Here is a 23,640-nt window from a genome sequence, read left to right on the forward strand (position 1 = left end):
TTTACCATGATTCGGGAAGTTGTGGTAAAATCTCTCAGACAGTAACAGTCCCACAGTTTACACTTGGGGGTCCGTTTATCATTGTGCGGACGGACATGATCCGCTATAGCGAACCATGTCTGCCGCACATCGATAAATGCCGACAGCATACGCTGTCAGCATTTATCATTGCACCTGCAGTTCTTGTGAACTGCTGGTGCAATTCCGCCCCCTGCAGATTTGCGGCCAATCGGCCACTAGCAGGGGGTGTCAATCAACCCGATCGTACATTATCATAGCTGTGCTATGAGTTAAGGAGCAGAGGTCAGCGAGGTCTTCAGATCCCGCAACAGAGATATATAATAGTTTTATGACAATATGGTCTGGTATTTAATAGATAATTGGCGGTTTATCTATCTCATGTCAGGAGCTCCTGAAATTGTGACCACTCAAGGTCGCCGCCTAAATACGCCGCAACACATACATGTACATACTTTAATTTAATTACCATATAATTTAAAAATACGTTATTGCTAAAAAATGTTGACCTTTTTACATTCCGAAGAAGCTCGATCAGGAATGGTCTTTGTGTAAGGGTAACAACCAAGAAACCACTTTTTTGGAAGGGGAACAGGGTGAAAAGTCTAAGATATGCTAAAACTCACAAATATTGGAATGAAGATCAGTGGAAAAAAGAGTATTATGGAGTGACGAATCCAAGTTTGAAATTTTGGGGTCCAATTGTTGACAATATATGAGAAGAGATGGATGAATGAATGCTTGTGACCTTCCGTGAAACATGGTGGAGTGTCTGTCCTGGTTTGTGGCTGCATTTCTGCGAGTGGTGTTGGCGATATTGTCCGAATTGATAGGATCATGAATGCTGAAAAGTACAGACAGGTTTTAATTAATCATGCCATTCCTTCTGGAAAGCACCTGATTGGAAAGGTTTTATTTTTCAGCATAACGATCCCAAGCACATTGCTAATGTAAATGCAGTTAAATCATATTTGGAGAGTAAAAAAAACAGCTGATAAAACACTGACAGTCAGCGACTGGCCTCCAGAGCCCAGACCTGAATATTATAGAGGCAGTAAGGGATCACCTGGACAGAGAAATAAATAAAAGACAACCTAAATCTAAAGAAGAACTTTGCGAAGTGCTAAAAGAAGGCTGGTATAATATACCAGATTACTTCTGAAAACTTTAGGACAGTCTGCCCAAAAGAGTTTAAGATGTGCTTAGTGCCAAAGGATGTCACACTTAGGGGTTGAGTTATCAAAGGCTTTAGCCAGCCTTCGACCCCCTACGACTGCAGGTTCTCACAAGAGACGCCCGTATTTAACCGCTGCTTCCCTAACCTCTCGCCACCTCTTAGGTGGCAAATTTCAATCTCCCCGGTCTCGTCCAACCGGGGAGATTGACAGCTCCTGCCTGCGCGTGATTGGCTGTGTGCGGGTAGGGGGCAGTATTGCACAATGTGCAATGATGAATTGCGGAAGCAGAGTTCAGCCTGCCAGAGGCATGCTGCGGCGGACAGGGGCACATATGTACGCCCCTGTCTGCCGCAGCTTTATAAATCGACCCCTACTAAATAGTTTGAAACTTTAGCAACAAATCAAATGATGGCCTAAGACTTTTGCACAGCATTTTCTATATATAGGCTTACCATAATTTTTAGAGGTGAAACTGGGACCACCTGGTGCGGTGCCAGTGGGGGTGTGGTCAGGAGCGTGGCAATTACCGGTCCTTTTAAAGTAATAGCTTTTATGTGTGTAATATTTTGTGGATACTCTACCCTTCCTCAGTCAAACAAGTGCATCACACAGTTTAAATAGACCATAACACCACCCCCTAGTGAAAAAGGCAACATTACGTTGCCATGGCAAATAAATCATTAATCTAAATCTCAGATTCTAAATAATGCCAAACATCAAGCATAATTATCACTTTCATAATGATCAATTTCACAATTTAATATCTGCAGTGTAATATTTGTTTTATGTGTCTAATTAAGGAACAGAGCCAAATACTGATAAGGCATAAATACAACATTGAATGAAAGTAAAAAAGAAACACGTACCTGCTAAAGCTGTTTAAGAGGCTACTCTATACCATAATGCAGGAAGATTATAACCAAAATGCTATCCTGCATGAAGTAAAGCAAGATCCAGGCCAAAAATCCTGCCTGTCTGTACTTCCTAGTCATACCCATATGATTCCCCTAAAGGTGTATTACCGGCAATGTCACCAGGGGTTGGTGGGGGGGGGTTAAATTCTTAGAAAAATAAACCAAGTAGTACTACAAAATTAAAAAAACCCTATGCTGCTCACTCAGCCTGTATTACTAAATGTAAACTTTGAAGGACACGAACGTTAAGCTAAGCAGGGCTGTATGTAACAAAGTACCAGCATCCAACTATGCTGGAGAGCCACAGTCCAGTAATTTTGAATAATGTGTCTGGGTTTCAGGTGGTCTGAAACCCGGACACATGATTTGAAACCTGGAGGTGGCAACCCTACTGGGACACATTGAACAACTGGGTGGGACACTGGGACAGCGCCTCCAAACCGGGACAATCCCAGTAAAAGTGGGACTTATGGTAAGCCTATCTATATATAGTCTGGTTAGGAAGTTGCACACATTGCATTTATCTAGCAGCCTATTAGGAATAGCTACACATTTATCTCCAATCACCTGTCTCTCTCATGAGTTGCAGTTGTTACCTTTTAGAGAAGTGCTTTCGAGGGGTTGTGTAAAGCAAGGGCTCATCATTGGTGCAAAAAATACATTAGACTAATAACTTGTAATTTTTACCTTAGGATGCCCCTTTAAATACTGCATAATAAAGGTGATTGAACATTGCACACATTTTCATACACAGTATTTGCTAGAAAACAATAATTTCACGCAGTAGTTAGTACACAGGAAGGTCCGATAATAATTTCTAATTCGTTAGCAACAAAACAGAAAACCTGTCGAAAAACCTAAAACCGCACATATTTTTTTTATCAGTCAAGATAAGTTTGTTCTTGCATTGCCAGTAGTGTATTTCTTTTTCTGCAAATACACGCCAGTGCTTAATTATTTCAATGAATAGAATAAGAGGTTATGCTGCTAATGTATTAAGTATAGATATAGTTATTACGTCCCCGTCGCTACATGAAAGAAAATATTTGGGAAACCCAATGACAATTTATGCGGCTGGAGGCAATATTTACGCGCTTCTTTAGATGGCGCTCTTTCCGAAGTTTTAAGTCAGCTCTATGGTACCGACATCAACAACAACAAAGAGAGCAGTGGACGGACGCATAGAAGTGACGTCACCAATTGAATGTGTTGAAAGAAGAAGCTAGTAGCTACAGGAACCGGGGCAGATAATGGGGAAGAAACACAAAAAGCACAAGGGGGAAAAGTACGGATATGAGGGGAAGGGGGAAGTGCGAGGTAAGTGTTAATGTCCTCATCGAAAGGACAAACATTTTTCAGTTTGCTGCTATATGTGCTGTCGCGGTTGGCACTAGTTTAACAGAGATCTAATCAATTTTATTTAGCCTTTTTCACCTTTTTAGATGTTTTTCCTGGTGACAGTTTTAGTTGTATTGTCTAATATTTTAGGTCACCCCCTTGTTTAATTGTATGTGTTAAATGGGCAGTAAATACTTCGAAATTGTAATATAAAATGCTTAACTATGTGTGGTTAAACAAGCTTGCAATAATATTAACATCTCTATCTAAAATGAAGATATTTTAACACAAAATTTCCTCAGCAGCCACATCTCATTGTAAAGGGCCTTTCAGCATCCAATCAGGATGCTTGTCATGGGATTTGCAAGGGAGCGTGCATCTGGCACTTTATTTCCCTCCTATTTACTATTTGCTATGAAATCTTGCAAGATTATAGTGAAATCTCACGAGATCACAGTAAAGCAAAGGGTGAATTCCAGTAAAGCTCATTGGCTGTTTTTTTTTTTTCACCATGCAGATGTCCGTAAAAAGAGTAGCTATGGATCACAGAACACTTACAATGGTGAACTGAAGAAATTTTGAGGTAAAATATCTTTCTTATTTACATAGAGATGCTTTCTTACAGTTATGCCGCATCACTTTTTAAGTGATTTAGTATATGAGTATTATATCCCTTAAAGAGGGTTACAATTCTGAGCATTAAAGTGCACACTGCAGACTAATTGACTCAGCATAGATCACACAAGAAACCACTATATATATATATATATATATATATATATATATATATATATATATATATATATATATATATATATATATATATATATATATGTATATATATATATGTGTGTGTATATATTTTACTGGTAAAGTAAGGAATCCGGGTAATCCTAGGATTATCTGGGTAAACGGACATTACCAAAGCGGCTGTTGGTAAAGCCCGATGTAATTCCCCCATCTACACTATTTATTTTGCCTCCGCCTGGGCATCTGCCCCAAGGGGATAGAGGTTTACAAGCGCAGGAGGAAAAAAGATAGTGAAGCTGGGGGAATTACAGTACAATGTATATATGTTTGATGCAGTGACTCTATGCACGCTGAGGAGATTTAGAATGTTACATCGGGCTTTACCCACAGCCGCTTGGGTAATGCTAGGATTACCCAATATCTGACTTTACCCGCTATATATACTTTTTTTTTTTTTTTGCTGTATGACCTGTTATTTTTTTTATTTAGATTATATAGAAAAACCTCTAAAATTGGTTCTGAAAGTTGGTACTGGTGAGGTGAAAGAGCTGTCAACAGCCCGTGCTACTGCTCTCCCGCAGATCTTTCACGAGGACAAGTCAGACCATGACAAGCACAAGGACAAGAAAAAAAAGAAAAAGAAGAAAGCTGAAAAGGTAGTGGCACCCAGTGAGGAAAAAGAAAAAAAGAAGAAAAAGGTAAGTGATTGTCTATGGTTATATATTCATTGTTCACACCTAATGCTTAGCACCTGTCACGTATCCTTTTATATCAAAGTCCATTCATAGACCCCACTGCTAGTTGCCTCCGTAATATATGCCCTTTGACGCTGTTCAGTACACACACTACAGAGAAAAAACTTGTAGGAATACTACTCACATACACCTTTGTCCGGAACTCATCTCCATATAAAGTGCAAACAAAAAATAGTGTTCACCTGTGTTCTGCCCTGGAGACTCCACTATTGTGGAAAGTCCGGCTCTTCCTTTCTCGGCGTCCTCTGCTGTCTTTCCGTGTGTGTACACTTTGTCGTACCGGGCGTTCCTCCGTCACAGTGCCTGCAGTGGGGCGTGGTGGAAATCGCTTTGCTGTGTGTGCTCTCCAATGATTACTCAGATATTCCTTTAACAGCAGAAATGAAGCACCATCACAGTTTATGCGATTAAAAAAAGCTTGCCTTTATTTCTCCTACATTGGTGTATCCGGTCCACGGCTTCATCCTTACTTGTGGGATATTCTCAATCCCTACAGGAATTGGCAAAGAGAGCACACAGCAAAGCTGTCCATATAGCTCCCCCCCCCCCCCAGTCATTCTCTTTGCCGCTCTAACTAGTAGCATTTCCCCGGGGGTGGTAAAGAGTATGTGGTGTTAGTTGTAGTTTTTTATTTCTTCTATCAAGAGTTTGTGCAGGCTTTAGTCAAAATCAAGCCTGTCTACAGACCTGTGGCTCCTCCATGGAGTCTAAATCTAGTTCTTTCAGTTCTTCAGGGGGTTCCGTTTGAACCTCTACATTCCATAGATATTAAGTTACTATCTTGGAAAGTTTTGTTTTTGGTTGCTATCTCTTCCGCTAGAAGAGTTTCTGAATTGTCTGCTTTGCAGTGTAATTCACCCTATCTGGTGTTTCATACAGATATGGTTGTTTTACTTACCAAACCTGGTTTTCTTCCAAAAGTGGTTTCCAATAAGAATATTAACCAGGAAATAGTTGTTCCTTCTCTGTGTCCTAACCCAGCTTCTAACAAGGAACATCTCGATGTGGTTCGTTCTTTGAAGTTTTACCTAAAAGCAACTAAAGATTTCAGACAAACATCGTCCTTGTTTGTCATCTATTCTGGTAAGAGGAGAGGTCAAAAGGCGACTTCGACCTCTGTCTTTCTGGCTGAAAAGCATCATCCGGTTGGCTTATGAGACTGCTGGAAGGCAGCCTCCTGAACGAATTACAGCTCACTCTACTAGAGCTGTGGCTTCCACTTGGGCTTTCAAGAATGAGGCTTCTGTTGAACAGATCTGTAAGGCAGCGACTTGGTCTTCACTGCATACATTTGCCAAATTTTACAAATTCAATACTTTTGCTTCTTCGGAGGCTATTTTTGGGAGAGAGGTTTTGCAAGCAGTGGTGCCTTCCGTTTAAGGTACCTGTCTTGTTCCCTCCCTTCATCCGTGTCCTAAAGCTTTGGTATTGGTTCCCACAAGGATGAAGCCGTGGACCGGATACACCAATGTAGGAGAAAACAGAATTTATGTTTACCTGATAAATTTCTTTCTCCTACGGTGTATCCGGTCCACGGCCCACCCTGGCATTTTAGTCGGGTTTAAATTTATTTTTTATAAATTACAGTCACCACTGCACCCTATGGTTCTCCTTTTTCTCCTAACCGTTGGTCGAATGACTGGGGGGGGCGGAGCCTGAGGGGAGCTATATGGACAGCTTTGCTGTGTGCTCTCTTTGCCACTTCCTGTAGGGATTGAGAATATCCCACAAGTAAGGATGAAGCCGTGGACCGGATACACTGTAGGAGAAAGAAATTTATCAGGTAAACCTAAATTCTGTTTTTCAGAACAGCAATTAAGATATTCACATGTTCAGCTTAGGATGGAAAGTTTTGGGATGTTCCCAGTGACCCACTGACGCGTTTCGGCTCACTGGCCGTAATCGTAGTGTGGGCTGTGTAGCCTCTTTCGGCTCATTTTAAATCTATAGGCCCTTGCCTATTGGTTAAAACCAAAAACCTGGGAATTAACCCATTGCTTTCCAATATACTTATATAGAAATACAATTCTACTTGTGCTTTCCATAGACAGTTGATTCATTTATGTTCTTAACATTTTCTCTATAGCATAATTTCCTAATTTAACAATAATGGTGACAATAATGATTACATTGAGAAGCATATATAATTTAATATGGATAATTGTCAACTCTTTCCTCATTAACTGTATTCCTCTTAGCCACATAGTGTGACCTATACAGATAAATAAACAGCAGTAACAATTACAAATAACCCCTTATTTTGTTTAATTGTATGTACTTTTCTTCCTTGATCCAATTGGGCTATTCTAGCTCTTGGAATGTATATGGAAATTAAGATTTGTATTTGTATTTATTGTATCATAATTTTATTAAATACTTCAGACAGGCCATCCTACCACATTTTCTTGGGATTTGTGGACTTTAGGCAGAAAGTTGAAGATCGGAATAACAGGATGTTCTACCATCAAAAATTCCTTGGTTTTAATATCTACAAAACCACCTTCCATTCCGTCATCAACTAAATGTCCAAGTTCCTTTCAGAAGCGTTGCGTAGGGTTTAAAGCCAACTTAGTATATTGATATGAATTATTTAACTGCCTATGGGCTTCATTGACAAAGAAGGCTCGGTCCATGACTACGACCGAACCTCCCTTGTCTGCTGCCCTAATCACCAGATCTTTTCTATCTCCCAGTTTCTTTAATACCAAATTCTCCTCTTTGGTCAGATTTTTTCTTTTATTTTTATTTACTCTATAAGCTAGTTTATTTATTTAGATCTCTTTCAACTCGTTTTTAGAATTTTTCCAAAATCTCCCCCCTTGATTGGATAGGATAAAAAGAGGAAGCTTTTTTCAATGATGGTCCTTTTATTATCTGTTTGGTAACATTTTCACTATTACTTTCAACATATAATGATTCCAGAGTTTCTAGATCACATTCCTCCTGATAGCTAAGGTTCCTACTCATAGGATGTTTCTCTCTTTCAGGCTGCAAATGGCCACAAACCTCTCCACTATCATCATTTTTGAAATGTTTTTTTAGTGTTAAATTACGAATCAATTTGTTTGTGTCAATCAGAGTCTGAAAGAGATTAAAATCCTCACTTGGGACAAAATTTAAACCAAGACTCAATACCCTGGTTTCAGTTTCACTTAGTTCTGAGGAGGATAGATTAATTACTGAATTCACTTGTACTTTGTTTGTGACCTCCCTCTCCGTGGGGGCAGTTTATTCTCTCTTGTTTTTCCATCTCCCCCCCCCTTCTGATTCTTTTGTTTTTACCTGAAAAACCTGGGCTACTTCCTGTTCTATTTCCCTATTGGATGCAGCTATTGATGTCCCTGGTATTGAGGGCCCCTCTTGTTGATATTTGGAGACTCCTTGAATTACATTGGTTCTAAGGATAGAACCTTTTTTAGATTTAGCTCCTAACTCTGTAATATTAGTTAGATTTTGTCTGTCTTCATCTCCTGAGATGGACCCTTCCCCTGATGTGTGTCCCTCCTCTTGAGAGTCCCCTTCACTGTCTGAAAAAGTGACCTTTTTGAATCTTCTATTCTTGTTCTTATTTTTTCCTTTTCCTTGTTTATTACCTTTATTACCAGGGAAATCATTCTCCCTTCTATAATTACATTTTTGTTTTTTGTTCCAAATATATACCTTATTTGTTTCGAAATCTATAGAATCTCTAACAAATTTATCATGTTTAATTTCCATGATTGTACGTTTGGTGTCAGCTATGATGTCATGTAGTATTTTATCAAATTTAGAAAATTGCAATTCCCCTTTTCTACGATTGCATTCAATCTGTAAAACATCAATTTCATTGGAAACCTGATTCAAAGCTTTACGTTTAAATTCTAATAACATTCTCATTAATCTTATAGAACATTCTGACAATATTTCGTTCCAATTTTTCACAAATTCTGCATCATCTACAACAAAAGTGGGGAATTTGTTTACTCTAAGTCCTCTGGGAATTAACCCAGCATCCAAATATTTTTCTAAAGTCCATACGTCCCATTTGAGGAAATTAGGAAAGTTAACCACACCATTGGTGCTCCATTTTAAAAATTATCATAATAAGAGTAGTAAAACTCTAAGATGGACAATAATAGATAATGTACAAATGGGCTCAAGAGGAGGGGATAGGGAGTCAATTTTAGCTAAGAGAGAAATATTCTGGATACACAGACTAGACCAGATTGCCACAAGGATTAAATTCAGAATATGATCTGATCAATTTTTGGCAATAGTCTGTGTATCCAAGAATAAAACAAAATATCAATAATATGTTGACTGTCTGAAGTATTTAATAAAATTATGATACAATAAATACAAATCTTAATTTCCAAATACATTCCAAGAGCTAGTTTAGCCCAATTGGATTAAGGAAGAAAAGTACATACAATGAAACAAAATAAGGGGTTATTTGTAATTGTTACTGCTGTTTATTTATCTGTATAGGTCACACTATGTGGCTAAGAGGAATACAGTTAATGAGGAAAGAGTTGACAATTATCCATATTAAATTATATATGCTTCTCAATGTAATCATTATTGTCACCATTATTGTTAAATTAGGAAATTATGCTATAGAGAAAATGTTAAGAACATAAATGAATCAACTGTCTATGGAAAGCACAAGTAGAATAGTATTTCTATATAAGTATATTAGAAAGCAATGGGTTAATTCCCAGGTTTTTGGTTTTAACCAATAGGCAAGGGCCTATAGATTTAAAATGAGCCGAAAGAGGCTACACAGACCACACTACGATTACGGCCAGAGAGCCGAAACGCGTCAGTGGGTCACTGGGAACATCCCAAAACTTTCCATCCTAAGCTGAACATGTGAATATCTTAATTGCTGTTCTGAAAATAAAGGCAAGCTTTTTTAATCGCATAAACTGTAATGGTGCTTCATTTCTGCTGTTAAAGGAATATATTCGTTGTTGTCATGGGACCTGGTTGGATTTGTATGTTTTCTTGGACCTACATTGGAATTCACTGATAAATTTGAGATGTTTTAAATGTTTGCACATACATACCTGTTTTATCAACCAGCTTGTCTTGAAGAGCAACAATAGTTAAAGAATTATATGCTCAAATTTGTTAAGAGTATGCCATTTGAATACCAGCGACCTTTCCTTACTTTGTTTTCCTCATAACTTCCTCAGGTCCTTTTTTTTTTATACTTTTTGCCTTTGTCTCTTTCTTTCTTTATTTCCCCCCTCCCTTTTACTGTTTTTATTCTTACACTTTCACCCTATCTCCATCTCTCTTCTGCTCTGTGTCTCTGCCTTCTGTTCTCCCACCTCTCTCCTTCATGTTGTGTATCTCTCCATCTGCCTGCTGCCTCACCCCAAGTACTCTTTCCCCTGGTCATGGTGCATTAAAATCTATACCTGGCACCTGTATTTGTAATGCCCCAAATATACTGCTTTCCTCCCAGTATCTGCAGCCAAGGTGGCAATAATGGTTGGTAGTCTACTGCATATTCTCTGGGTGTGCTGGAGAAATATAGCTGTCAGATTGCAGCACCAGCCAGAGAAGAGGTTCGGTTGTGGTAGGGGTAGTTGCTTTGCAGTGAAGGAAAACAAGCTTAGTGTCATATCTTGCTAAATACACATGGATTAGTAGTATATGACACATAAACCAGTCCTTGTTTTTTTGGGGGGGTCCATGCAAGAGCAGCATCTGCTTCCTTAAAGGAATAGTCTTGTCAAAATTAAACTTTCATGATTCAGATATAGCATGCAATTTTAAGCAACTTTGTAAATTACTCCTATTATCAATTTTCTTTGTTCTCTTCATATCTTTATTTAAATGTTAGCTTAGGAGCCGGCCCATTTTTGGTTCACCACCTTAGTAGCGCTTTCTGATTGGTGTCTAAAAATGTATCCGCCAATCGGCAAGCGTTACCCAGGTGCTGATCCAAAAATGGGCCGGCTCCTAAGCTTACATTAAAATAAAGATACAAAGAAAAATTTATAATAGGAGTAAATTACAAAGTTGCTTAAAATTGCATGCTCTATCTGAATCATGAAAATTTAATTTTGACTATACTTTTCCTTTCATTACTCCGTTAGCAACGGCAAACCATCAGATAGTTGTGTGTTGTTTTTTTTTTTTATTATACGGAGAGTCTGTTTTTGTACCAGGGCTGTGTTTATGTAAGTTGTCTTTTATTTGTATATTTTTCTAAACTTTGCCTGTGTACAGGGAGTTCAGAATTATTAGGCAAGTTGTATTTTTGAGGATTAATTTTATTATTGAACAACAACCATGTTCTCAATGAACCCAAAAAACTTATTAATATCAAAGCTGAATAGTTTTGGAAGTAGTTTTTAGTTTGTTTTTAGTTATAGCTATTTTAGGGGGATATCTGTGTGTGCAGGCGACTATTACTGTGCATAATTATTAGGCAACTTAACAAAAAACAAATATATACCCATTTCAATTATTTATTTTTACCAGTGAAACCAATATAACATCTCAACATTCACAAATATACATTTCTGACATTCCAAAACAAAACAAACAAATCAGTGACCAATATAGCCACCTTTCTTTGCAAGGACACTCAAAAGCCTGCCATCCATGGATTCTGTCAGTGTTTGATCTGTTCACCATCAACATTGCATGCAGCAGCAACCACAGCCTCCCAGACACTGTTCAGAGAGGTGTACTGTTTTCCCTCCTTGTAAATCTCACATTTGATGATGGACCACAAGTTCTCAATGGGTTCAGATCAGGTGAACAAGGAGGCCATGTCATTAGATTTTCTTCTTTTATACCCTTTCTTGCCAGCCACGCTGTGGAGTACTTGGACGCGTGTGATGGAGCATTGTCCTGCATGAAAATCATGTTTTTCTTGAAAGATGCAGACTTCTTCCTGTACCACTGCTTGAAGAAGGTGTCTTCCAGAAACTGGCAGTAGGACTGGGAGTTGAGCTTGACTCCATCCTCAACCCGAAAAAGCCCCACAAGCTTATCTTTGATGATACCAGCCCAAACCAGTACTCCACCTCCACCTTGCTGGCGTCTGAGTCGGACTGGAGCTCTCTGCCCTTTACCAATCCAGCCACGGGCCCATCCATCTGGCCCATCAAGACTCACTCTCATTTCATCAGTCCATAAAACCTTAGAAAAATCAGTCTTGAGATATTTCTTGGCCCAGTCTTGACGTTTCAGCTTGTGTGTCTTGTTCAGTGGTGGTCGTCTTTCAGCCTTTCTTACCTTGGCCATGTCTCTGAGTATTGCACACCTTGTGCTTTTGGGCACTCCAGTGATGTTGCAGCTCTGAAATATGGCCAAACTGGTGGCAGGTGGCATCTTGGCAGCTGCACGCTTGACTTTTCTCAGTTCATGGGCAGTTATTTTGCGCCTTGGTTTTTCCACACGCTTCTTGCGACCCTGTTGACTATTTTGAATGAAACGCTTGATTGTTCGATCACGCTTCAGAAGCTTTGCAATTTTAAGAGTGCTGCTTCCCTCTGCAAGATATCTCACTATTTTTTACTTTTCTGAGCCTGTCAAGTCCTTCTTTTGACCCATTTTGCCAAAGGAAAGGAAGTTGCCTAATAATTATGCACACCTGATATAGGGTGTTGATGTCATTAGACCACACCCCTTCTCATTACAGAGATGCACATCACCTAATATGCTTAATTGGTAGTAGGCTTTCGAGACTATACAGCTTGGAGTAAGACAACATGCATAAAGAGGATGATGTGGTCAAAATACTCATTTGCCTAATAATTCTGCACACAGTGTATATTAGAAATTGGATAATGGAAATATTTTTCACTTATAATAGTGAATGTAAATTTTCATGAATGAGTGCCCGTTTTTTAAAAATACTATTAAAAATAGGGGCACTTTCATTCATGAAAGTTTACATTGCAGCGGTTTTGTTAAAATAATAAAGTTTTTCTTCTTCCAAGCCGGACCAGCGATTTTCCCCCCACTCACCAGCCCACAGCCCTTCTGTACTTACGTCACAGATGAGGAAGCCAGTTTCGTCATTGCTGTGCTAAGTACAGCATGAGAAGCGGGTGGGGGATCGTTGGTCCGACTTGGAAGAAGAAAAACGTAAGTATTTTAACAAAACCGCTGCAATGTAAACTTTCATAAATGAAAGTGCCTCTGTATTTAATAGTATTTTTAAAAACTGGGCACTCATTTATGAAAATGTACATTCACTTTATGTGAAAGCTAAATGTACATTCACTTTATGTGAAAGCTAAAAGAGCTAGAAGTGTTCCTTTGCTACCAGGAATTTCAGAGAAAAACTTGCCCAAAATACCGGAGAATTTGTAGCATTTTTGCTATCAGTCCATTTAAACATAAAACGAGCCTTGTGTTTTTTTTAAGTAGACAACTCAAAGTATTGATCTAGGCCCATTTTGGTATTTTCATGCCACCATTTCACTGCCAAATGCGATTGTATTAAAAAAAAAAAAAAAAATCAACTTTTTCACAAACTTTGGGTTTCTTAGGGCACTGGCATATCTGACAATATGTATTTTAAGGCTTTTTTTCTGCAGTGTAGGGATCCTTCTTCAACCCTCCCACCTCCCTGATGCCATTTAACCCTCCCCCACTAGTAGCAGCCATCTTAGATACTGGTCCTGTTAATATGTATTTAAAAAAAAATAATCTCTAATGTAGCAACCCATCCCTCCCTCTCCCTTCCAAACTTCTTTTCAGGGGTCTAGAGTCCTTTCCTACTGCTGAGTCAACCACTTCTCGCCTTTCCACCCACCAGCACTAACAGATGATCGTTACAGACAATGACACAGATAGTGTCACTGTCTATAATAATCTGGCTTCATATGGTAACTGAGAATGGAATACAAATATTTTTTTGCTGCGATAAGCAAAACTTACTCAGGGTAAAATTGTACGCTGCCAGTTTACTACTCATGGTGGAGTGGCTGGCGAGAGTCTAAGGAAATTATTTTATTTTTTTATATTTTTTTAAGCAGAATGTCCTCTTTGCAGAGCACAATTATGTGAAAATAACAAAGTTGTACTTGTAAAATGGTGTTAATAGTGCTCATGCTTGTTTCATAGGATGAAAAAAAGAAGAAAGACAAAAATCAGCAAGGAAGTGCAGCAGATAAAGAAGGCAAGATCCATTTGTCCATGGGGGGTGACATACCAGCTGTAACTTTGCCAGAATCCTCCCTAACTAGACCAGAAGGTAAATCGGAGCAGGGACACATTTCTGTTTACTTATCCAAAATAATTTGAACATTTGTGTTTCCATAAAAGGGACATAAAATCAATTTGCAAGTTAGACTTTTAAGGGACAGTTTGGTTAAAAAACAAATATAGGCTATTTAAATACAGCTTTAGATGTATATACAGTTTGTAATATACATGCATTAGCTATTTTGCTGGTAAAAACGAGAAAAACCTTGCATTGTATGCACATAATACACACTAGAAAGCTAAACTTTTTCCCTCACTCCCTAACTAGTGTGCCTACTGCAAGGGAAGTCACTAGCTGAGGTCAGATATATATAATATAATATATATATATATATATATATAATATATATATATATATATATATATATATATATATATATATATATATATATATATAATATATATATATACACACGCGCGCACGCAAAATAAATATATAGGGACATGAAACCCAAACATTTCCATGCACTACTGGTTTCTAACTGAATACATATATATATATATATATATATATATATATATATATATATATATATATATATATATATATATATATATATATATATATATATATATATATATATATATATATATATATATATACAGTTTAAAATTGTATGCTGTTCCTTTAAGCTTAAAAAGTGTGCAAACACAATAATGTTCAGTTACATTGCATTAAATGTGGCATAATCATTTATATTGTAAAGTGTTTATATATTAATAATATTAATAAACTACACATATTTTAGTCTCAAAGTGTAACATTTTCTTTACAAAACAAGCTCATTTTAAATAAGTAAATAAGCTCAATGCTTTTAAATTGTATTTCATTTCTTTTAAAAAGATATGAAACCCAAACATTTTCTCTCATGACTTTTAACAACTTTCCAATTTACTTCTATTATCGGATGTGCTTCATTCTTTTGGCATCCTTTGTTTATAGAGCAGCTTAAAAAGTTTGATTCAAATTTCACACTTTTTGAATCATTAAAGTTTCCATTTTGACTTTACTGTATCTTTTAAATCCTTGGAGCCAGTCCAAAAATTAGTGGCCAGACTTTTTTCTTTTTATGGTGTGTGTGTGTGGTTATCTGCAAATATAATATAGACTATGTAAAATCTGTTATTATGCACCTACATCACTGATAACAACTCACTATGATTAACCGCATAACGGTTTTCAGCTCCTGTGCCCCCTCCGATATTTTGTTTGTTGTGGATCCGGTTGGGGGATGTGCCTAGCACCTCTGGCACTCCCCCAGGATCCAATCAGCATGGAGGGGGTGTATTGATTGTTCCCTGTAACACTGTAGCAGCCAATGAGTGGAATCATTGGCTGTTACAAGTGTATCTGCTTCCTCTCTGCTCTCAGTGCGATCTGAGAGACAGAGGAAGACAGTTTAGTGTTTGTAGTGCTAGAAAGGGGAAAAATATATAAAAAAAGAAATACTATATATATATATATATATATATATATATATATATATATATATATATATATATATATATATATATATATATATATATATATATATATATATATATATATATATATATATATTTTTTTTTATTTTTTTTTTTGCTGCTGATAACAGAGCTGCTACTGTGATCAGCCTAATATTACAGTGATCAGCCTGTCAGGGCTTTGATCAGTGCCCAAAAGTTTATTTGTGGGGATCTTTAGTTATTAACCCCTTCCCTGCTGTTCCCAATCACTACCCTTCCCAGTTCCTTTTTTTTTTTTAGTTTATAAAAAAAAAAAAAAAAAAAAATATATATATATATATATATATATATATATATATATATATATATATATATATATATATATATATATATATATATATATATATATATATAAATAAAAAATCATAATTTTTTTTTTAAAAAAAATCTGAGGGAATAGGGTGGGTGGGAATAGGTGGGTGGTAATTGGGAGGTGGTAATTGGGGTGGTTTAGTGGGATTTTGGGGAAGGTGAAGTGGGAATTGGTGGTGGTGAAGTGGTAATTTGTACTGAAAAAAATCCCTTATGGCACGCTATTCAGCAGAAGAGGCTTATGCCATTCTTGTCGCAGATTCAGGGAGTGAAACCCTCTCTGCTCTGTCTGACAGCGCAACCCTTACGGCATCAGATATAGAGCCCCTGAGTGATACATCTGATGCTGGTGCTCCCTGCCCGCCACCTAAAAGGAGGCGTCGCACAAAGGACCAAAATTGGATACCCCCAAATTTCACTGCCCCAGAAATGCCAGAATTTACTGAGACTCCTGGCATCACAAGTGATGTTCCAGTATGTGAGCCAATAAACTATATGTCCCTGATTCTGACAGATACCATGTTTGAGCATATAATTGCTCAAAAAATTTATATGCCAGCCAGTATCTGTCCAAAAATCCCCAATCTCTGTATGTCAGAAAAAATAGCTGGCACCCCACTGACATACCAGAGATTAAAAAGTTTTGGGCCCTGACATTAATAATGGGGATTGTGAAGAAACCCAGCATTCGTTCATACTGGAGCCAGAACCCCATCCTGGCTACCCCTCTTTTTCCAGGGGTTATGAAGAGGGACAGATATGAACAATTGCTGCGGTTTCTCCATTTTAATGATAATACCAAGTGCCCCCCCAAAAATGACCCCCTGCATGACAGGTTATATAAACTAAGGCCCCTGATAAGCCACCTGTCCCAAAAATTTAAAGAAGTTTTCATCCCTGAGCAGGACATTTGCATTGATGAGTCCCTCATGAAATTTAAGGGGAGATTGCTTTTCAAGCAATCTATACCATCCAAGAGGTCCCGCTATGGGGTAAAATTTTATAAGCTCTGTGAATGCAGTACTGGGTATACCTGGGCATTTCGCATCTACCAGGGAAAGGATAGCCACTTGGATCCACCTGGCTGCCCAGATTCCGTTGGCACAAGTGGGAAAATTGTGTGGGATCTCCTACTACCCCTGCTAAATAAAGGGTACCATTTGTGGCTCGATAATTTTTACACCAGCACAGAGCTATTAAAATTTTTATCTTATTTTGAAACCGTGGCCTGTGGCACAACAAAAAAAATCACAAAGGTTTCCCCCAGAAGCTGACATATGGAAAAAAAAGTAGGGGCACAACGTCAGCTTTACGCCACAATGAGCTACTCTGGCCCTTCATTACACTGATAAAAAAGATGTGTACATGCTCTCCACAATGCACGATGAAGCTACAGTGCCAGTGTCTGTGAAGGGAAGATCTGCACAGATCCTAAAGCCAAAGTGCATTGTGGAGTACAACAAAAACATGGGGGGGGTAGATTTAGCTGACCGGTGCCTGCAGCCATATCTAATTCAAAGGAAAACTAGAACTTGGTACAAAAAAGTAGCTTTTTATATTATGCAGATTGCAGTATATAATGCATATGTGCTGTACAAAAAAACAGGCACAGGGAAAACTTATACTTTTTTGGAATTTGTGTTAAATGTAACATCTGATATTTTGTTTAACCAGACCCCTAATCCTCCCACTGTTCAATCTGAAAATGTCGAGCGACTCTGTGGCAGGCATTTTCCCACTAGGATCCCCCCCACTGCCTGCAAATTAACACCCCAGAAAAGATGCAGAGTCTGCTATAAAAAAGGAGGGAGGAGGGATTCTAGTTACCATTGCCCTGACTGCCCCTCTCAACCTGGCCTCTGTATCACTAATTGCTTTCGATTCGAATACATCACACAGAGTTAAACTTTTAATTTGAAAGCAATCTGTATGTGTTCCTAATTTATTTTATTTTATTATTCTGTATTCCTAACTTCATAAATCCCCTGACCTTGTCCTGTCCCTTTATATGTTAAGCCCATCCACTCTAAGGCCATTATAAGTTATACAAAACAACTAAAATACTCCTTTTAGAATATCCTGAGTTATCCACTTTTGGAAATGGTATGTCATGAGGGGGGTAATTTTCATTCCTGGGCTGCCATACTGTCTCAAAGGCAACATAGGTCCAGAAAATCAATGTGCCAAATTTCTATGCAGACCCTATATTGGGCCCTGTAACTTCCTAAAACCACATAAAACCTGTGCATAGGGGGTATTGTTGCACTCATGGGAGATCACTGAACACAGATATGGGTGTATTATAGCAGTAAAAAATATAATGATGTTGATCTAAATAGAAAACATGCAAAGTCTGTGTGAAAGAAGCAAATAAAAAAATATGACCACTAAATTTGACCAGGTTTTGTGAGTAAGTGGCTACAAAAAAAGACTAAACATAGTCCTTTTTCAATACCCTGGGTTGTCTACTTTTGCAAATGGTATGCCATGGTGGGGTAATTTTCATTCCTGCGCTGCCATACTGTCTCAAAGGCAACAAAGGTCCATAAAATCAATGTGCCCAATTTCCATGCAAATTGGCAGACCCTATATTGGGCGCTGTAACTTCCTGAAACCACATAAAACCTGTACATAGGGGGTATTGTTGTACTCATTGGACATCGCTGAACACAAAGATGGGTGTATTATAGCAGTAAAACATACAAGGATGATATAAACAGCAAAAAGGCAGTGTTTTTGTGATAAACTAAAACTGAAATATGAACATTACCTTTGGCCAGATGTTGTGACTAAGTGGCTACAAACAAAGACTAAAAACATTGTCCTTTTTCAATACCCTGGGTTGTCTACTTTTATAAATGGTATGCCACGATGGGGTAATTTTCATTCCTGGGCTGCTATAATGTCTCAAAGAGGACAAAGGCCCATAAAATGAATGTGCCAATTTTCCATGTAAATGGGCAGATCCCATATTTGGCCCTGTAACATCTGTAAACCCCATAAAACCTGTACATGGGGGGGTACTGTTTTACTCTTAGGACATTGACAAACACAAATATGTGTGTTTTATAGCAGCAAAACATAAAAGGTTGATGACAGAAACAGCCAAAGGGCAGTGTTTGTGCAAAATACGCATACAAAAAAAATGAGCACTACATTTGGCCAGGTGTTGTGACTAAGGGGCTTCACAAAAAGATGTGACATGGGCCTTTTGGAATACCCTAGGGTGTCTTCTTTTGAAAATGGTATGCCATGATGGGGTAATTTTCATTCCTGGGCTGCTATAATGTCTCAAAGAGGATATAGGCACAGAAAATTAAGGTGCCAAATTTCCATGCATAAAAACTGAAATAGGCAGACCCCATATTTGGCCCTGTAACTTCTGTAAACCCCATAAAACCTGTACATGGGGGGTACTGTTTTACTCGTAGGACCTTGACAAACACTAATATGTGTGTTTTTATAGCAGCAAAACATAAAAGGTTGATGACAGAGACAGCCAAAATGCAGTGTTTGTGCAAAAAACGCATGCAAAACAAATGACCATTACATTTGGCCAGATGTTGTGACTAAGGGGCTTCACAAAAAGATGTGACATGGGCCTTTTGGAATACCCTAGGGTGTCTTCTTTTGAAAATGGTATGCCATGACGGGGTAATTTTCATTCCTGGGCTGCTATAATGTCTCAAAGAGGACATAGGCACAGAAAATTAAGGTGCCAAATTTCCATGCATAAAAACTGAAATGGGCAGACCCCATATTTGGCCCTGTAACTTCTGTAAACCCCATAAAACCTGTACATGGGGGGTACTGTTTTACTCGTAGGACCTTGACAAACACTAATATGTGTGTTTTATAGCAGCAAAACATAAAAGGTTGATGACAGAGACAGCCAAAGGGCAGTGTTTGTGCAAAAAACGCATACAAAAAAAATTATCACTACATTTGGCCAGGTGTTGTGACTAAGGGGCTTCACAAAAAGATGTGACATGGGCCTTTTGGAATACCCTAGGGTGTCTTCTTTTGAAAATGGTATGCCATGATGGGGTAATTTTCATTCCTGGGCTGCTATAATGTCTCAAAGAGGACATAGGCCCAGAAGGTGAATGTGCCAAATTTTCATGTAAATGGTCAGACCCCATATTTGGCCCTGTAACTTTTGTAAACCCCATAAAACCTTTACATGGGGGGTACTGTTGTACTTGTAGGACATTGAAAAACACTTATATGTGTGTTTTATAGCAGTAAAACATAAAAGCTTGATGACAGAAACAGCCAAAGTGCAGTGTTTGTGCAAAAAAACGCATTAAAAATAAATGAGCACTACATTTGGCCTGATGTTATGCCTAAGGGGCTTCACAAAAAGATGTGACATGGCCCTTTTGGAATACCCTGGGGTGTCTTCTTTTGAAAATGGTATGCCATGACGGGGTAATTTTCATTCCTGGGCTGCTATAATGTCTCAAATAGGACATAGGCACAGAAAATTAAGGTGCCAAATTTCCATGCATAAAGACTGAAATGGGCAGACCCCATATTTGGCCCAGTAACTCCTGTAAACCCCGTGAAACCTGTACATGGGGGGTACTGTTGTACTCGTAGGGCATTGACAAACACAAATATGTGTGTTTTATAGCAGTAAAACATAAAAGCTTGATGACAGAAACAGCCAAAGTGCAGTGTTTGTGTAAAAAACGCATACAACAAAAATGACCACTACATTTGGCCAGGTGTTGTGACTAAGGGGCTTCACAAAAAGACGTGACATCGCCTTTTGGAATACCCTAGGGTGTCTACTTTTGTAAATGGTATGCCATGATGAGGTCATTTTCATTCCTGGGCTGCTATAATGTATGAAAGGCAACTTAAGCCCAGAAAATGAATGTGCCAGATTTCTATGTAAATGGGTAGGCCGTATGTTGGGCCTTGTAAATTCCAGGAAACTCAGAAAACCTGTACATGGGGGGTATCGTTATACTCATGGGACATCGCTTAACACAAGTATGGGTGTTTTATTGCAGTAACATATATCAGGATGATGATATTCACCTTAAAATCATTTGGAAAGCTTCAAATTTCTTAATTTCTCACACTTACTTTGATTTTTTTTTTATATAAAATTATAGTTGAGAAATAAATCTTTTATGCCAAAAGAAAGCCCTATCTGTCCTCTAAAAAACAATATATAATTAGTGTGGGTGCACTTAATGTGAAAGGGGTATATTATGGTTGAAAAGACATATAGCTGAAATTCAAGGTTTCGTTTACGTTCAGAACTTGAACAATTGCCTATGTCATGAAAGGGTTAAAGGGGACAGACAACACCAGAATTTTTGTTGTTTAAAAAGATAGATAATCCCTTTATAACACATTCCCCAGTTTTCCATAACCAACACAGTTATAATAATACACTTTTTACCTCTGTGTTTACCTTGTATCTAAGCCTCTGCAAACTGCCCCCTTATTTCAGTTCTTTTGACAGACTTAAATTTTAGCCAATCAGTGATCATTCCTAGGTAGCTTTACATGCGTGAACTCATTGTTATCTATATGAAACACATGAACTAACTCCCTCTAGTGGTGAAAAACTGTCAAAATGCTTTCAGCTTAGAGGCGGACTTCAAAGTCTAAGAAATTAGTTGAAAGCTAAACCTAGGAGGTTCACATGCTAAGAATACCAAGAGAACAAAGCAAAATTGGTGAAAGTAAATTGGAAAGTTGTTTAAAATTACACACCCTATTTGAATTCTGAAAGTTTTTGGACTTGACTGTCACTTTAACTGCTTTTTTTGCTAGTGACGCACACAATAGTGATTAAACCTCTTGATTGCCAGATATATACAAGCAGCAGTTATTCTAGCTCTCAAAGTATTTGTAATATTGTACAGAATGCTGAGAGGTGTTAGAATATATTTTTTTTTTATATTTTTAATTTCCTTCATTAAAGGGGAAGTAAACACCTTACAATTTTAATATACATTGTTTAGTTATGTGTATGTTGCAGTATACTTTCATTTTTTTTTTCTTTTCTTATTTAGTTTTGAAAATTGAATTTTCTAATTTTCATAGCTGTAAATTTGCACTGCAGATGTCTCAAGGCTAACTGTGCTAGATAATATGTTCTCTAATTGTGTTTAATAGATAACCACTTCAAAGCAATGCACTTTATACTAACATAATGACTATGGTTCACTTTGTCTACTCCAGAAGCAAGCCTGGGTTGGCTCCTTCAGATAAGGCGATAGGTGGAGTTTGGCTATTAAAAGCTATTTTAAGATATTAATTTGATATAACAAGATATTAATTTGCTTTTAAAATGTTTAGACTTGTTCTATAGCATGACATCAGAAATGTCTTGTAATCACAAGCTGTTTAGTGTCCCTTTTTAATATTCCTTTACTTTCACACATTAATATAGATGTAAAGCTTTAATATCAAGATATCAGCACACTCTGTCATCCAATCTCCTGAAGTTGAACTGGAACGGTTATTTGTCCCTGGCTGACAGAGTGTGCTGATATCTTGATACATATTCTGCATCACCACTTAATTCTTGAAATATATATGTTCTAAAGAGAACGTGTGTGTATATGTATGTGTGTATATGTATATCAATTTTATTTTTTTTTTGGTTTCCTTTCTGATTTTAGTTTTTATTTGTACATACTAAACGTTGTGTTTTTTATTTTTTTTATTTTGTTCCGATATCCATATAGAAGCGCAAACACCACTTCAAGAAGCCTTGAATCAGCTGGTTCGTCAACTGCAAAGGTACATATACTTGGATTTCAGATTGTGCGTGACAGCTCTAACCACATCCCACAGTTTGGGACATTTGAACACTGTGGGAAAAGTTATCTTGTAAATAATGATTTAACACTTCTTCCAGAAGAGAAGATGCTCTAATATAATGTCTTAATATAATTATCACACACACACTGTAGCGCATCTGAAGAAGTTAGGTGACACTTTTCCACAGGGACAAAGTATTCTGGTTAAGAATATGCAGATTAGTTAACAATGCCTCCCCTTTATGCTGTTCTGCCCAAGACTGCTTTAAAACATAGGAGTGTACAGAATAAGAAACCCACATCTGGTCAGTGGTTTCATTCTGATCGTTCTTCATTATGAGAGAGGTTTCTTTTTGTTTCCTTATGACACTGGTTTAGTTACCATTTACCAGTTTTGCTATGCTGCAGTAGGAAACCTTTTGTGTGACAAAGATTTCTGATAACCAAACGTGCAGACTACTTGTGGCTTTCTTTTGCTGTACAGATTTATCCCAGCTATGATTCAAAGCTAAAAATCTATGTTTTTCGAGGCAAACCTCATTTTAATTTACCGGTACTTCCCTAGAATTCCTTCCATCAGGGGAAATGCTACTCGTTTCATTGACTTCCAGGTGAAAGGAAGTTGACAAAGATGAGGTGTCTGATAAGCAATATTGTAAATTAGAGTGAGCAGACAGAAAATCTCTTAGAGTTGGTAGAGATTTGATTTCATTTATCATAACTGGTACTGAGACCCAGAGAGAGATCTTTGTTTTCCAAGGGAGAAATTGTAGCTTTAGATGTTCAAGGGATCTAGTTTTATTACCTCACAGAATGGGGTAATGGAGAGGAAGAGGTAAGATGTCGGAAAAGCAGATGC

General features: G+C 37.7%; 1 protein-coding gene across 2 annotated transcripts in view; it reads left to right on the forward strand.

Moving 5' to 3' along the window:
• Window positions 1-3,172: 3,172 nt before the first annotated feature.
• Window positions 3,173-23,640, forward strand: part of BRD7 (bromodomain containing 7) — a 51,645-nt gene continuing 31,177 nt past the window's right edge. The window contains exons 1-4 of one of the 2 annotated variants that reach the window (XM_053699555.1): window positions 3,173-3,427; window positions 4,688-4,896; window positions 14,032-14,161; window positions 22,707-22,761. In XM_053699555.1, coding sequence (XP_053555530.1) covers window positions 3,361-3,427; window positions 4,688-4,896; window positions 14,032-14,161; window positions 22,707-22,761 — 461 coding nt within the window. In that variant the 5' untranslated portion in view covers window positions 3,173-3,360. Of the gene's footprint in view, window positions 3,428-3,963; window positions 4,032-4,687; window positions 4,897-14,031; window positions 14,162-22,706; window positions 22,762-23,640 lie in introns of those variants that run through there. The other variant, XM_053699556.1, reaches the window with a different exon arrangement.

This window comes from Bombina bombina, chromosome 1 (assembly GCF_027579735.1).
Source record: "Bombina bombina isolate aBomBom1 chromosome 1, aBomBom1.pri, whole genome shotgun sequence".
In the NCBI taxonomy this organism is placed as follows: domain Eukaryota; kingdom Metazoa; phylum Chordata; class Amphibia; order Anura; family Bombinatoridae; genus Bombina; species Bombina bombina.